Here is a 15,293-nt window from a genome sequence, read left to right as displayed (position 1 = left end):
CTGGTGTATGGGATGTGGGCACCCCGGGTGGTAGCTTGATGCACTGGGCCACAAAGCCTGCATATAAAACAAATATTAAAAATAGAAACAGTAGCCAGAAGTGACACTGGTGTATGGGATGTGGGCACTCCGGGTGGTAGCTTGATGCACTGGGCCACAAAGCCTGCCCCCCCCCCCCACTGAGTTTTTGTGCTTAACAGTTACCCTGAGAAAACCCTCACTAGGCTCCTATGGGAACTAGCAAATCTAACATAAATCAGGGGAATTCCTTACCTTGGGAGGCTTGAAGGGATATTCTGGTGTAAAAGTAATATCGAGAAAGAAGACGCCACCTTCGTACACAGATCCTGGAGGCCCTAGAATGGTGGATCTCCACTCATAGATGTTATCACCTTTGGGGCCAGCGCTGAAAAGAACACATCAACAGCTAAGCAGACGGTGGCATCACCCGACTCTCATACTGTATCAAAAAAGGGGAGCGAGAACCCCCTCCCCCACCTTTCTATCAAATGTGTAACTTTTCTTCAGAAAACAGAAGTATCTTTCTGATGCAGAAACTATAGCAAACATCAGCCTCGGGGCAAGTCAACTGGATGATTCAAGAATGTTAAAGTCATTCCAAGTTTACTTAGCTCTTAATAAGCAGGAAATGTTACTCAATTCTCAAACCTCTCCTTGCCACAGAACAAAGTGTAAATACTTAAACACCTTAGCACATACAGACAAACGACAGCAGTTTGAAGCGCAAAAGTTTCGTTTTCTGACACACTGGCTGTTTTCCTCCCTCGCTCTTGTATCTCAATAATCTTACCCTAAAAAGATCCAAAAGACGGCCACGCTTTTTTCTCATAAACCAAAACTATGCTGGGTGGGAAGAGAATGATGGCAAGTTATCCAGTTTTAATTTCAAGATCAAATCCTGTTACTGGGTTCTCTATTACGGTGAGGACACTAATGTCTGTTACTCTTGGTTACACCACGCTCTGACCACAGAACCCTTCCACAGCATTCTCTTGGCTTCCAGGGCACTTTGTACTGAAGCGTATATGTAATTTTTTAAAGATTTGACAGACGCCTTCATTCTGCTGGTTCCTCCCCACCTGCTCACCACAGCCAGGGCTGAGCTGCAAGGTCAGTCCAGGTCTCCACACGGGCGGCAGGGGCCCAGGGTCTTGCGCCTTCACCTGCTGCTTCCCCAGGGACTACAGGAAGCTGAGCCGAGTGGGGACTCAGACCCACTCTGACACGGAATGTGTGCATCCCACGTAGCAGCTCAACCGCCACGCCAAACAACCCACCTCCCACATATATGAAGTTTTAACAAATTTTATCCTAATTCTAGAAATTATTGAAGAGCTTAATTTAGCTTCCCAAACCAGTAAGTGCAGTACTATGGTCCTAAAAAGTGAAGGGGGAAAGGACGAAACTCTCAGGAAGCGGGCTGCCTCCCCACAGCACGGCTGAGCAGGGGCGGTGACAGAGTGCCCGACGCACCTGGAACTGCTCCCAGAGCAGTGCTGTGTGCGCGGAGAGGATGGCAGAAACCCAGCCAACACTCGCCCCACTCCTGCGGGGCAGGCAGCACGGCTCTCTCAATGACCATGAACGGAAAGCTGTGTGCTAGGCGGGTGAGGGGTTTTGACACTGGACAAGAGCCGGTTTTGACACCTTCATTTAAGAGAGAGGAGATGAGGAGTAGAGGAGTAAGAAGGCTACAGGTGAGCTCTGCTTTCCCCAGCTCCACCATGGGGTAGGAGTAGCCACAGCTAAACACAGGTTATGGGAACGTGCTTACAAAAACCCAGGGAAGCAGGACTTGGGGAGGAGTCATGGGTGAAGAAAAGGCCCCGACGGGGAGTGGGCACAGGCAGTGAGTTAGCTGTGTGTGCCCGAGAGCCCACTGTCGCCCTAAACCCACGTTCACACACCTGCCTCACAGGAATGGCTTAGGAATTAAGTAACTGAGGAAGAGCCCTGTGGAGCCCGTGGCAGCGAGCAGCACTGGTAATGATTCCCATTGGCTCTGACGATATGGCCCTTTAAACTCCGCGATGGGTGTTCCCAAGAACTATGAAAAACTTGTCTTCAACTGAACACATGAGCACACGGGGAGATCACTTACCACTGCCGACACTATGGAGTCACAGGTGCGTGTACTTGGCAGTGGACTGTGATTTTCACCGGGTGCAATGCAGGGAGCGCTCTTAGCCCTCTGTCCCTCTAAGAACGCGCAGTAACCCTGCCAGTGAAAGGCTCCGATTCCTGCTGCTTCATCTCCCGGGAGCAGACCTGGTCCCTGGTCACTTAAAACCTACCCGCCCACGTGTTTGAGTTGCTCTAATGTGATGCTGTTGGGAGGAGGTGGGCCACTGGGGCTCATCAATGACATCTTCATGAACGGGATCAGTGTCCTAAGAGACCCCCCCCTCCCAGCTTTCTTCCATCAAGTGAGGGCACAGCAAGCAGACACTGGATGGGCACTCGGACGCAGGCCCTGGCCAGACACAGCAGCACCATGGCTTTAGATTCCCCCCTCGGGAACTGATACATTTCTGCTGCTTGTAAGCCACCAGCTGATGGTATAGCCTTACTAGAACAGGCAGACTCTGCAGACGCTGGCCAGTAATGGCTGTGACTTCACCAGACTGCAGCTGGCTGAGATGTGGACTGAGAAGAGGAAGGTAACACTGACACACAGGTGCAGGACAAGATGAGTAATCTCTTACCTAGTCAGGAAGACAAAGGTAAAAGGCTACTACTCTCAACTCTCCATACTTCCATCTACTCTAAACGCCTCTCTACAGACCAGGAACCAGGCCTCAAAGTGTAGTACTGACACTATTCCCAGCGCCTGCTAAAGCCATACTGTTTTGGCCAGGTCCGGCTCCATGAGGCTATGAGACTGACTGACCTAGAGAAACAAGAGTGAGGTTAGTCTAACCTAGAGGTGACATCAGCTTTGCCTACTTCTCCCAGCCCCTTAAATAACAGAGAAGAGGTGCTCAACAGTGTGCCGGCTTGAGTAGATTATGTGAACTGTAAAGAAAACGGGGTCCCCAAATTCCACTGTGCATCAAAATTATCTATATAACTAAAAATGAAGACTCTTAGATTACTCCCCAGGCTGCATGAGTTAGAATGTCTACAGCAGGACCCCAAAATCTACACGTTCAAACAGCTCCCCCTGCTGAGTGGTAAACAGTTGATTTGCATTGGGAACCACGGGTCCAGGCTGCTGGAAATGGGAGAACCAGTTAGGAACAGGGGCTTTGAGATTCTCAGTGCATCCCCTGCGGTCCTAACTACAGCTCCAGATGAAGATTCCTGCTTTGCAGCCTGCCTTCTGTGTGTGTACACACTTCCCTGAAGGTTCAGAAAAGGCGCAAGGAATCCAATCAAGAACATTACAATCCAATCAACAGTTAATAATAAGGAAAAAGTTGTTACATTTCTGCTAAACAAGTGCACAGAGTAGCTACAATAATCAAGAACATAACAGAGACCCTGAAAAGTCTCGGGGGGGGGGGGGGTGTCCCTGGCCTGGGGTCTCAGCAATCACCATGAAAGGTCTGAGAAACCCCTAAGAAAGACCACCCATTGTTGCCTGAATGTTTGAGGAATTCACTGTCACTGGGGGAGTGCATGTGCATTTTATAGAGAAAAATAAAACAAAAACGATGACACAGTGGCATCCACAGTTTTCATCTTTTTTTCCCCTTCTAAGTTGTCCTAGCAAAGTCAGGATAAGCTAGTCCAGCAAGTGGGTGGGCTGCGGGCAATGCCAGTGACGCTCGGGTCAGTGGCAGAACGGAACGTGGATGTCCTCACAGGAGATGTCCAAGCCCCAGCCATCGTGTGTTTCTAGGACGGGAGGGCCCTCACCCACAGTCCCAGAATACCCCAATTCTGGCGTATGTCAGACGTAGCTCTGAAAGGCCCAGGTAAGGATGAGGCACATGCTGGAAAGGGGCCTGCACACAGCATCGGTGGAGAAAGGGGTGGGAGCGAGAGTGGTCCAGCGTGCTCCCAAGGAAGGAGCAGCGGTGCAGGGTGCTGTGCAAGTTCTCATCTACCCACTTAGGAATCCCAACTAATTCCTGATATCCCATAGCACAGTGACTTTCATAAAAATATGAGGTACTCACGCGTGTGAGGGTCTTTAAAAATGGGAATTAAGAAAGAACTTGGAGGGGCTGGTGCTGTGGTGCAGTAGGTTAATCATCCACCTGCAGCGCCAGCATCCCATATGGGCACTGGTTCTAGTCCCAGCTGCTCCACCTCCAGTCCAGCTCTGCGGCCTGAGAAAGCAGTGAAAAATGGCCCAAACACTTGGGCCCCTGCACCTGCATGGGAAACCTGGAAGAAGCTCCTGGCTCCTGATCAGCACAGCCCCGGCCTTGGCGGCCACTTGGGGAGTGAACCAGTGGATAGAAGACCTTTCTCTCTGTCTCTGCCTCTCACTACCTACCTCTTAAATAAGTAAGTAAAAATATTAAAAAAAAAAAAAAAAAAAACTTGGGCCAGCGCTGTGGTACAGCTTGAAGCGCTGGCATCCCATATTGGTACCAGTTCTAGTCCGGCTACACCTCTCCCAATCCAGCCAAGTTCTTGGTTACCTGCAACTGCATGGGAGACCGGAAAAAGCTCCTGGCTCCTGACTTTGGAACGACTCAGCTCTGGCCATTGCAGCCATCTGGGGAGTGAACCAGCAGATGGAAGACCTCTCTCTCTGTATACATCCGACCCCACCCAGACCAAGTCAGTGTGCATTTCCGCAGGATCCCCAAATGATTCTCATGCACACTTAAGTCCAAAAAGCCAGTAAGATGGCCAGCACTGGGGCTCACTAGGCCTATCCTCCACCTGCGGCACCAGGTTCCAGTCCTGGTCGGGGCGCCGGATTCTGTCCCGGTTGCTCCTCTTCCAGTCCAGCTCTCTGCTGTGGCCCGGGAGTGCAGTGGAGGATGGCCCAAGTGCTTGGGCCCTGCACCCGCATGGGAGACCAGGAGAAACACCTGGCTCCTGGCTTCGGATCGGCGCAGCGCGCCAGCCATAGTGGCCATTTTGGGGGGTGAACCAACGGAAGGAAGACCTTTCCCTCTGTCTCTCTCTCACTCTCTCACTGCCTAACTGCCTGTCAAAAAAAAAAAAAAAAAAAGAAAAAAGAAAAAAAAAAAAGCCAGCAAGAGAAAGTCTTACACAAAGAATATTAAGTCTTATTTTCTAGTGTCCCAGACTTAAATGATCAGTTGTGTCATCTAGCCTCACCCTCATAATTTAGGAAATAATCCACAATCAAATCTATATTCCCTATGACAAGCACAGTACTCAAAAACCCATTCTTGATTTACTCTCATCTTGCTGAGAAATCCAGATGATGATCAGCCATGAAGGTAAGCTAACAGCAGTAAATCCTTCCACCACCCACACTGTCTCCAAACAGAACACGGTGGGTGAAAGCAAAAGCCACTTCTTACCCTTAGTGCCCTTTTCATAAAACAGCAGCCATCTGTAACCAAGAAGTGAGTGGCAGATGGAACTGGAAAAATCAGAAAACCTCACCAAGGAGACTACCGGCCTGTGACAAAAGTTGGTGACTGCTATTAAGCAGCTGACCAGGGGTCAGCATTTGACCTAACCTGGGACACCAGCTGAGGTGCCTGTATCCCACCTCAGAGTGCCTGGGTTCGAGTCCTGGCTTTGCTGCAATTACAGATTCCTGCTAATGCACACCCTCAAGTCAGGAATGGAGACCTGGACTGAGTTCCCTTTGTGGGCATTTGGGGGAGTGAACCAGCAAATGGGAACTTGCTCTCTTGCTCAAATAAACACAATAAATAATTAAAAATCAAAGAACAAGGGCCAGCACTGTGGCATGATGGCCAGTATCCCATATGGGCACCCGTTCCAGTCTTGGTTGCTCCACTTGCAATCTAGCTCCCTCCTAACATGACTGGGAAAGCAGTGAAAGATGGCTTAGGTGCCTGGGTCCCTGCCACCCACATGGGAGATGCAGGGGAGGCTCCTGGCCTTTGGCTTCTGACCAGCTTCAACCCTTGCAGCCATCTGGGGAGTGAGCCAACGGATGGAAGATCCTGGTGTCTCCCGGTCTCTCTCTCTCTGTGACTCTGCCTTTCAGATAAAGAAATCCTTAATAAGAAATTGAAAAATAAAAAGTAGGGCAACCACTGCCACAGTCCTGGTAGGTACGTAAGGCGGGAAAGAGGCAGGAAAGGGCTCTGACGGCTGGGGCGTCCCACTCATGGTCCAATGTCTTGGGAAGGATCTGTAGACCAAGGGGGTCTTACGTTGGTCATGGACTGACTCCTTGGAAAAGCTGATGCCCTCCCCAAATCAGGCGTGTTGGGAAAGGGTGAGCCCCGATACATGGGTTGTCTTCTTAAATGCGGGCAGGGAACTAATCCAGGCACTTGAGGTCTTAACAACATGAGCCAGTGAATGGCCTTCTCACAAAGCCCCCTCTGAAACCCCACCCGACAGTACCTGCTGTCTTCTTCGAGCAGACGGTACACAAACCTCCAAAGAGATTTCTGATATATAACCAGAATGCTTCAAAGCAGAGGGACACTTGTCTCAGTGGGTGCACAATCTCTCTGTCTGAAATCAAAATTGAAGTCTCCAGAGAGCAGTAATTTTCCCACTCCAAGGCTTGGCATAACAGTAGTTAACAATATTTAATTACACGGTCAAATACGTACCAATGTTTAGGATTACACAACCATTTTCCCAAATTAGGTGAAATAATTAAAACACCATAAAAGCTCACTCTTGCCTAGCTGGTCACTCAGTTGTGGTTTTACTGTACACCCTGCTGCTTTAGAAAACACAGTCCTGCTCATCTGGAAATTTACGTTCGTACGTGGAGACAGAGTTGGATGCACAGAGTAAGGAAACTACTTTCAAGATAACCTGTGAGGGCAAAGGTTAAGACACTCCTGCAGGGGTACAGACGACAAGCAGCAGGGTACTGGGGTCATTATTCTCAACTGTGTTATGACAGCTTTTAGAAAACTGAGCTAAGAAGGCATGCTTTAACCTCTGTCAGTACAGTGATGTGGCTAAGTAGCAAACAAAAAGAAATGCACGCTAGCTGCACAGAGGCCCAGGTGGGGGTAGGAACTGGAGGAACGACTGGAGAGAGAAGGATCAGCACCCGCGCCTTGTCCTGTACCAGGTTACACAGGTGGGTACTCAGGATGAAGGTGATGAGTCAGTATCTCACTGCGCAAGCCTGACTCAGCAGTTCATGGTGCGGCGACTACGCCTCTGCTCCCCACGCAGTCTGTAGTTAGGTCCAGGTTTTTAAGCTGGAGTGCTTATGGTTAACACATAAACTGTCGTCCAAACGAGTGAGCAGAGACGGTTCTGCGAGTTAGCGGTTCACGGGGCACAGAGCTGCAGAAGCAGCAGGCTGGGGAGAGGGCAGAACATGCCGGGAGCTCAGCTTGCCAGCTGCCACCACTGGTGCTCTCCACACAGTCAGTGCTGATCCCCAAAGGCACCAGTGTCGCCAGGACAGCTCTTACCGCGTCCTGGACTTCCCAGACAGGAGCTTCACCAGGTCTGACTCCTACCCCAAGACAAGATTCCAGAACACGCCTTAGATTGTGCACTTTATTTTAGCTGAAGGTTTCCCCCAGCAGGGGAGCCGCGGGCAGTGTATCAGACGTGCAGCATGAGGCTCGGGGCAGCGGAGGGCTACGTGCACAACCCGGCACGGCGGCTTCTTCAGTACCGTGAATCTCATGATCGTTTACTAAAGCATTCACTTGGCAAGTTTTACTTTATTTTAAAGATTGAGTTATTATTCTTTTTTATATTTATTTCGTTATTTGACAGGAAGAGTAAAAGAGACAGAGGTACAGACACAGAGGTCTTCCATCTGCTGGTTCACTCTGCAAATGACCTCAATGGCCAGGACGGGTCCAGGCTGATTCCAGGGGCCTGGCCCTCCATCCGGGTCTCCCACAGGGCGCAGGGCCCAGGCGCTGGGCCCGTCCTCCACTACTTTCCAGGGACATTAGCAGGAACTGCACTGATGTGGAGCTAGTCCCCACCTAGCAACTTGTTTTATTGCTGAGTTTCATTCTCGAGTGGTGTCGGAGTGACGTTAGGGCACAGGGGGAAGCGCCAGCTGGGGCACCGGCATGCCACGTTGGAGTATGTACCTGGGTCTCTGCCGCCCACACGGGACAGGCAGATGGAGTTCCTGACCCCTGGCTTTGGCCTGGTCCAGCCCTGGCTGTCATGGCATTTGGGGAGTGAACCAGCAGACAGAAGACCTCTGTGTCCCCCTCTCTGTCACTCTGTCAAATACATGTTTTCTGACGTGTCGGAATTTGAATGCTACACGACTATTTTTCAGGGGCTCTCAGAACGCTTTCCTGCACTGCCCAGTCAGCCTGGAGCTGTGCTGCCTGTCTCCATCTTGGCAGGCGTGCGGTGCCTGCACCTCGCCCTGAGTGCTCCTTCCAGGGCATCCCGGGGCCTGTCCTTGTGACTGAAGTGGATTTGCAGGATAAAGACGCCTGCAGCTACAGCTGGCGGGACGCCAGCAAGGGGAGGCCAGCCCGTTCTCCCAGAGCCGTGCAGGGCACCCGCAGGTCAAAGCTATTTTCATAAATCTAAACCAGCACTTGCCATTTTTACTCCCACTCTCTCCCAGCTCTACTGGGCTTTCCTGAGACTACCAGATGTGATGCGGCAACAGACTGAGCGCAGAGGCAGACAGGACGACCCAGCTGTCTTCTATTAAGTCAGACAGCAGAGCAATCTGCAAATATGAAAACAGTGCCACCCCTTCTAGGTTTTCTAATTTTGGAAAATAGTTATTTTCATTACAAAGGTTATTTGTATTTATATTCTACTGTTAGTTTAAAATTAATTATAAATATTTTAAGATTTCTATTTTAATTTTGAATATGGTAAAAATCTGTAACTATTAACCATACTTATATAATCAAAAGCCCCTGGAGTCTGCAATAAATTGTAAGAGTATAATGGGGTCCTGAAGCCAAGCCTAAGACCACGGGGTAGACTTTACTTTTAAGTGCTATTACTGCAAGTGGCTAACCATTAAAATAACTGACTTTTTTTCAAGTTATTTTATTAGAGAGAGCACGTGTGAGCAAGGTCTCACCTGCTGGTTTACTCCCTAAACACTCTCAATGGCCCTAGGGCCACAGCTAGAGCTGGGAACACAATCCGGGTTGCACACATGGGTGGCAGGAACCCAATCATCTGAGCCAATGCCAGCGCCACCCAGGTCTCAGGGTCTCCATCAGTCAGGAGCTGGAGCAGAGACTCGAACCCGACACTTAGAATGTCAGCCTGTGTAAGTGGTGGGGTAAATGCCTGCCCCAAATAACTACTGGTAATCCCAGGAGACCAGGGTGGGACCACCCAGCCGAGGGCTGTCTCATTTAGTCTGGCCCTGGCAATGCAACCACAGCTGGGCTCAAAATTCAATAAATCTATAGTTGGCTGATTTTTAAGCTGATTCTGTATGGCCTGTGAGTGATATCAGAAATGTCCGAATGGCCCTTGGCAGAAAATAATTCCTCATCCCTGCACTAGACATACATTAAAAAATAAAACCACCGTAAAAATCTGAAATAGGAACTACAAGAAAATACAAGTGAACCATGTTACAGTTCCCAGCTCGCCCACACCCCTCATGGTTCTGGCACTCTGGCCAGCTCCAAGCTATCCCTCTGAATCTCTGTGCCCAAAGCCACTCTGCCCAGGGCAGCAGGAAGACGTGCACATAAACCAGCTCCCTGTGCAGCTTCCCACACTTGTCCAGTTTCTTTGAAACTCCTCCAAAAGGAGGGTGGCTCACTTCCAAAATGCTGCGGTGCAACCTCCCTGGCTCCCCTGGCTCGTGCACCCTGAGGCCTCTATACAGCAAAGACCTTGTGGAAAGATCAGACAGAGGACGTGAATTCCCTGAGAACCCCCAGATGTTCCGGCCTTAGCCACTGGAGTCTTCCCCGCCCAGACACATGAGCGAAGAAGACTTCAGATGACCCTAGCCTTGGCCTCTGGAATTACACGAACACACCCAGGGGAGACACCAGGCTGAGCCCAGCTCCGGTCAACCCCAGATCCAAGAAGCTTCTAGTAATGATTAATGGTGGTGGCGGCGGTTTTACACTAAGTCACACTGTTTGTGACGCAGTAATAGGTGACTGGGACATGCCCCCACGAACAGCCCTCAACCAGGAATGATTGTTAGGGTGGGGTAATTCTGAGGCAAGTGCTTCACCCAACCTCCAGCGTGTCCCTGGGACTGAACAAGGCGGTCTCCATCGACTTTTCTTCCCTGTGTCCCAACTCCACCTTTATTCCTTGCACCTGAAAATAAACCAAGTCACTTGCATTCCAATTCTCACTTCAGGAGTTTCCTTCCAGGAGAACCAGAATCAAGACACCACCGAAGTTAAAATGCACCCGTGCACACAAGCACTCACAAACACACAGAGAGAAAGATGAACAGAAAGCCACCAGAAACACAGCTTAGAAAGAAGTGAGGGCAGACAGCATTTGTAGCACATGATTAAGGGTTGATATCGTGCCTATAAGGGGCCGGTGCTGTGGCACAGGGGGTTAAGCCACCGCCTGCAACAGCATCCCATGTGGGCACAGGTTCGAGTCCTGGCTGCTCCACTTCCCAGCCGGCTCCCTTCGAATGCTCCTAGGAAAGCAGTGGAAGATGGCCCAAGTGTCTGAGTCCCTGCCACTCTTGTGGGAGACCCGGATGGAGCTCCTGGTTCCTGGCTACGGCCTGGCCCAGCCCTGGCTGCCGTGGCCATTTGAGGAGTGAACCAGCAGAAGGAAGAGCGCCAGCAGTCTCTCTCCTTCTCTGTAACTCTGCCTTTCAAATCAATAAATACATCTTAAAAAAAAAACTTGACTATAAAAATGTAGATAGTAATGGATAAAGTACACAGGCGTTTCTCGAAAGTGGAAAGCATATGGCCAATAAGCAAATTCTCAGACTCAAAGAAATTCAAACTGAACACACGGTACCTTTTACCTGTCAGAAGAGTAAAATGCCTTAGCAGACCCTTTCACACATTCTGCTTCTCAGAGCTTAGCCAAGAAAATAACTGCACATGGGCATGCGGCTACAGCATCGAGATGGTCACCAGGATCTTCCATGGTGAACACGTCTTAGACTGAGCTGAATTACTGACAGGAGACAGGTTAAGTTGTGGTTCGACCGCTGGACACATGCAGTTCTCGGGAGGCCTGCAATGCTGTCCCCAGTGTGCACACCGCCTTGTTTTTACAAAGCCCACGACAGAGACGTCGGCAGTGGCTGTACCTGCGGCGTGAGAGGCAGAGGAGGTGTTTCTTGCACAGGCCTGGATTACTGAGATTTAAAAAAATAATGACCGCATGTTCCTTCTACAGTAAACATGTACTTCCAGCCTCAGGAACAAAGATCCCACCTCTCCCACCAGTACTAGGGAGTCGAAGTGGCGCTGCGCAGCGGGGTTTCTGACAGCCAGCGACGGCTCCGGCCTGGGCGGCCGCAGGGCGCTCACCGGGTCAGCAGTGCTCATGCTCTTTGGGTTTTTCAAGCCCACTTCTCAGTTTTCTAGAACAGAGCTGCTTAGGATTCAGGGGAAGACCATTTGACATATTCATTCTTGCTGCATTTTTTAGAAAAGGGAATTCGGTGTCATTTTTAAAAAATGTATTTATGTTTTATGTATCTGAAAGGCAGAGAGAGAGAGAGAGAGAGAGAGAGAGAGAGAGAGAGAGAGAGAGAGATCTTCCACCCATTGACTCATTTCTCAAATGCCTGCAGCAGCAGGACTGGGCCAAGACAAAGCCGGCAGCCCGGAGCCAGCCCCGAGCCTGAGTACTTGACCCACCACTGCCGCCTCCCTGGGGCACACTGGTAGGAAGCTGGATTGAAAGCGAGGAGCCTGGACACAAGCACCCTGAGATGGGATCCGGGCATCCCAGGTCTGTGTCTACACGGCTGTGCCAGGCACCTATGCCCCATTCCAGCTTCTTCGGGCCCAAACACACTTCCAGTAGTGACCACTGAGATACAGGCTGAGTGCTCCTTATGGAAAACCCTTGTGCCCAAGAGTGTCTTAGAATTTCAAATTTTGGAAGTTGTATGTACACGCGAATGAAGTGTCTTGCGGATGGGACCCAAGTCCACACACGCAATTCGTTTTTGCTCCATCTGCGTCCTGTACGCACAGGCTGAACGTAACTGCACACGACACTGTCGGCGTGCCTGTGTTGACCGTGATTTGCCATACGAAGTCTGGTGTGGAATCTTCCACTTGTGTTCCGCAGCACTCGCGGGGTTTAGAGTTCAGATGAGGGAAGCACCTTGGGTGAACACCTGAATCACTCACTCACAGGAAACGCGCAGGGCTCTCCCATTCCCAGCTGCAAGCAGCACTGAAAGTCATCGGCGGCCACGAGGGGCTCCAGCGCCCGTGTCTCTGTGGCCACACCGAACGGCAGACTGGAAACGTTCAATGGCATTTCATCGGAAAACTGGCCTGGCCTTCTCCTTCCTCTCTCCAACATCAGGCACTCTTTCCTGGCCTCTCCCTATCAAGTCCTCAGGACAAAGAACCACCCTGCAAGCCGGCAAATCAAAGGGCTCCAGTTTACTCCAACAGTAGGGGGCGGGATGGAGACACGTCCACCACCGCACAGGGAAGAGGGGGAGGGAGCCCCCCCCTCCTCAGTGGGGAAACATCAGCAGAAACAGCTGTCCACATAAACGCCTCACACACTGACACCTGACCCCCGTGTAAGGAAATAAAGTTTGAATTCAGTTCTCCAGCAGTTATTACACACGGGTTCGTTCTGCCCTATTACCTGTACATTTAAAATACCATTCCAAGACCCAGTATCCGTGGGGTAAAACACCCTTGTATTTGCACAGAAACATAATTTTCAAAGTTCTTTTACCAACTGACGTCTTGATCTTTACCCAAACCCCTCCAGTCAGCAAAGGAAGCATTATACCCATTTTAAAGACGGACAAACAGATGCAGGAGGGTAAGTGACTTGTTTGTCCAAAGCCTCAAAGCACTGAAGTCAGTTCTGGCCAGCGTAACGCGGTGCTGCCACCTCACCCACAGAGCTCATCTACGCGGGTGTGCACACACTTATCTCCCTTTCACATCAGGACATAAACCAGGGCTACAGAGAAACAAGGAAACCTTCTATTCTGCTAATGAGCTATTAACATTTCTTAAAACAAAAATTCCCCTTATTTGTAGGACTGCATGAGCTAAAAGTAAACTCCTCTCTTGGGCAGTACTTGGTGTAGTGGAGAGGATCGCCACAATAACCTGGTGACTCCAAGATGAAAACCGAAGACTCTGAGCAGGTACCATCAGCCCCACTGAGCAGCCCAAATGTTCTGGCCCAAAACCGCAGGGAGGACAAGAAAGCAGCGCAGGCACAGAACCCGACACCTGCTTTGTCCCGCTCAGAGTCAGGCGGCTCCCAGACTCTGCTGACTCCGTGGGGCTCCCAGTGGCTCGGGAGGTCCCGCGGCACTGGCTTCACTTGCACTCAGCCCCCGCTGAGGCTTCCGTGTCACTCATGCTCGCCGCTCTGTGAGGCTGCAGCTGCTTTGTTCCCTCCCTCCTCTCCACTGCAGGATCCCAGCTCCCAAGGCCCAGGAAACAATGAGGTCAGGAGGTGAGGAGAGCTATTTACTGCACTTAGGGAGGCACTGGCTTCTCTCTCCAGCTGGCCTGCACAGAGAGGGGAAGGCTGTTCATACCTGTGCAGGGCTGGGAGGCTACTCCCTGAATGTCAAGTACAGGGCTGGGCTTGCAGGGGACAGTCTGGCGGCACTCACAGCCGGCGCCCCACCCACGTGGCAGGAAGGGCTCTCACCAAGCTCAGCTCAGCGCCGCGGCAGCTGCTGAGGCCAGGGACGGAGCACTGACATGTGACATTTCCTAGCTGCCCGATGTAACAAGGCCAGGGCTGGAACTGGCGAGCAGACACAGAGGGCTTTCACTGGCAGCCCCTGCTCAGCCCCCATGCTGACTTAGAGGGGACACACAGCAGTGCACAGGCTACACATGTTGGTGTCAGCTGCTTCTCCTATGGTGACCCTAATAGTCACTTAATATTTGCCACCAAGGGAGTACCAAATGGGAGGCTCCTAAAAATGTCATATTCTAGAGCAGGTACTTAGTGGAGTGCTTAAGATGCCACTTGGGAGGATGGCACCGTGGCGTAGCGGGCAAAGCCGCCGCCTGCAGTGCTGGCATCCCATATGGGCGCTGGTTTGAAACCAGCTGCTCCATTTCCATCCAGCTCTCTGCTGTGGCCTGGGAAGGCAGCAGAAGATGGCCCAAGGCCTTGAGCCCCTGCACCCGCATGGGAGACCCGGAAGAAGCTCCTGGCTCCTGGCTTCAGATTGGCTCAGCTCCGGCCGGTGTGACCATTTGGGGAGTGAACCAGCGAACAGAAGACCATCTCTAACTCTGCCTTTCAAATAAATAAATAAATCTTAAAAAGGGGGGGGGGTGATGCCAAGTGAGATGCTTGCATCCCACAGTGGAGTACCTGGGGGTGAACCCTGGCTTTGCGTCAGATTCCAGCTTCCTACTAATAAGCCCCGGGAGGTAGCAAGTGGTGCCTCAGGAGGGTCCCTGCCACCCTCGTGGGAGACCTGCACTGAGTTCCAGGCTTCTGGCTTTGGCCTGGCCCAGCCCAGCTGTTGCAGGAGTTTTGGGGACAGTAAACGAGCAGATAGATCTCTTTCAAATATAAATTTAAAATAAATTAAGCCATATCTAAGAATTTCCAATTGGATATGAACACACTTCCAGAAAACTAATTTGCTAAGGCATGTGCATACTGAGCATGTTTTATGAAAAGGCCAAAAGGCAAGACAGCTTCGATTAGCAGCGAGGGGAGCCCTGCTCTGAGCCCGAGGCGGTTCAGCTCAGAGACCAGGGGGGCCCAGAGCCACGCGCAGGGCTGGAGAACACAAAGGTGAGGACAGAGGGATACAGAAAATGGAGAGGGGCAATTTTAACCTCGTCAGTTTTTCCTTCTAGAAAGGAAAAGGGAACCCCAGCTTAAGTGCTGGACCAAAGGGAAAAATACAGCCATCTCAGAACACGTGCAGAAAGACAGATGGCAGACTGAGCCCAAGTACCGACATGCACCCCTACAAACTCCCCCATGTTACAGATTCTTTACAAGTAGATTGGGGGAGGGGGCCTGGTATCGGCATTGTGGCATAGCAGGTAGAG

The 15,293-nt window shown here is 50.9% G+C and overlaps 1 protein-coding gene across 4 annotated transcripts in view; it reads right to left on the bottom strand.

Moving 5' to 3' along the window:
• The window catches only part of UBE2E1 (ubiquitin conjugating enzyme E2 E1), a 75,958-nt gene that overhangs the window by 2,743 nt on the left and 57,922 nt on the right, over positions 1-15,293 (bottom strand). For all 4 annotated transcript variants that reach the window (XM_070072858.1, XM_070072859.1, XM_051858873.2 and 1 more), the window contains one exon: positions 274-406. In XM_070072858.1, the coding sequence (XP_069928959.1) occupies positions 274-406 (133 nt within the window). The remainder of the gene's footprint in view (positions 1-273; positions 407-15,293) is intronic.

This window comes from Oryctolagus cuniculus, chromosome 4, assembly GCF_964237555.1.
Source record: "Oryctolagus cuniculus chromosome 4, mOryCun1.1, whole genome shotgun sequence".
In the NCBI taxonomy this organism is placed as follows: Eukaryota; Metazoa; Chordata; class Mammalia; order Lagomorpha; family Leporidae; genus Oryctolagus; species Oryctolagus cuniculus.
Note: the sequence above shows the minus strand (reverse complement) of the source record. Positions and strands in the feature narration are given on the sequence as shown.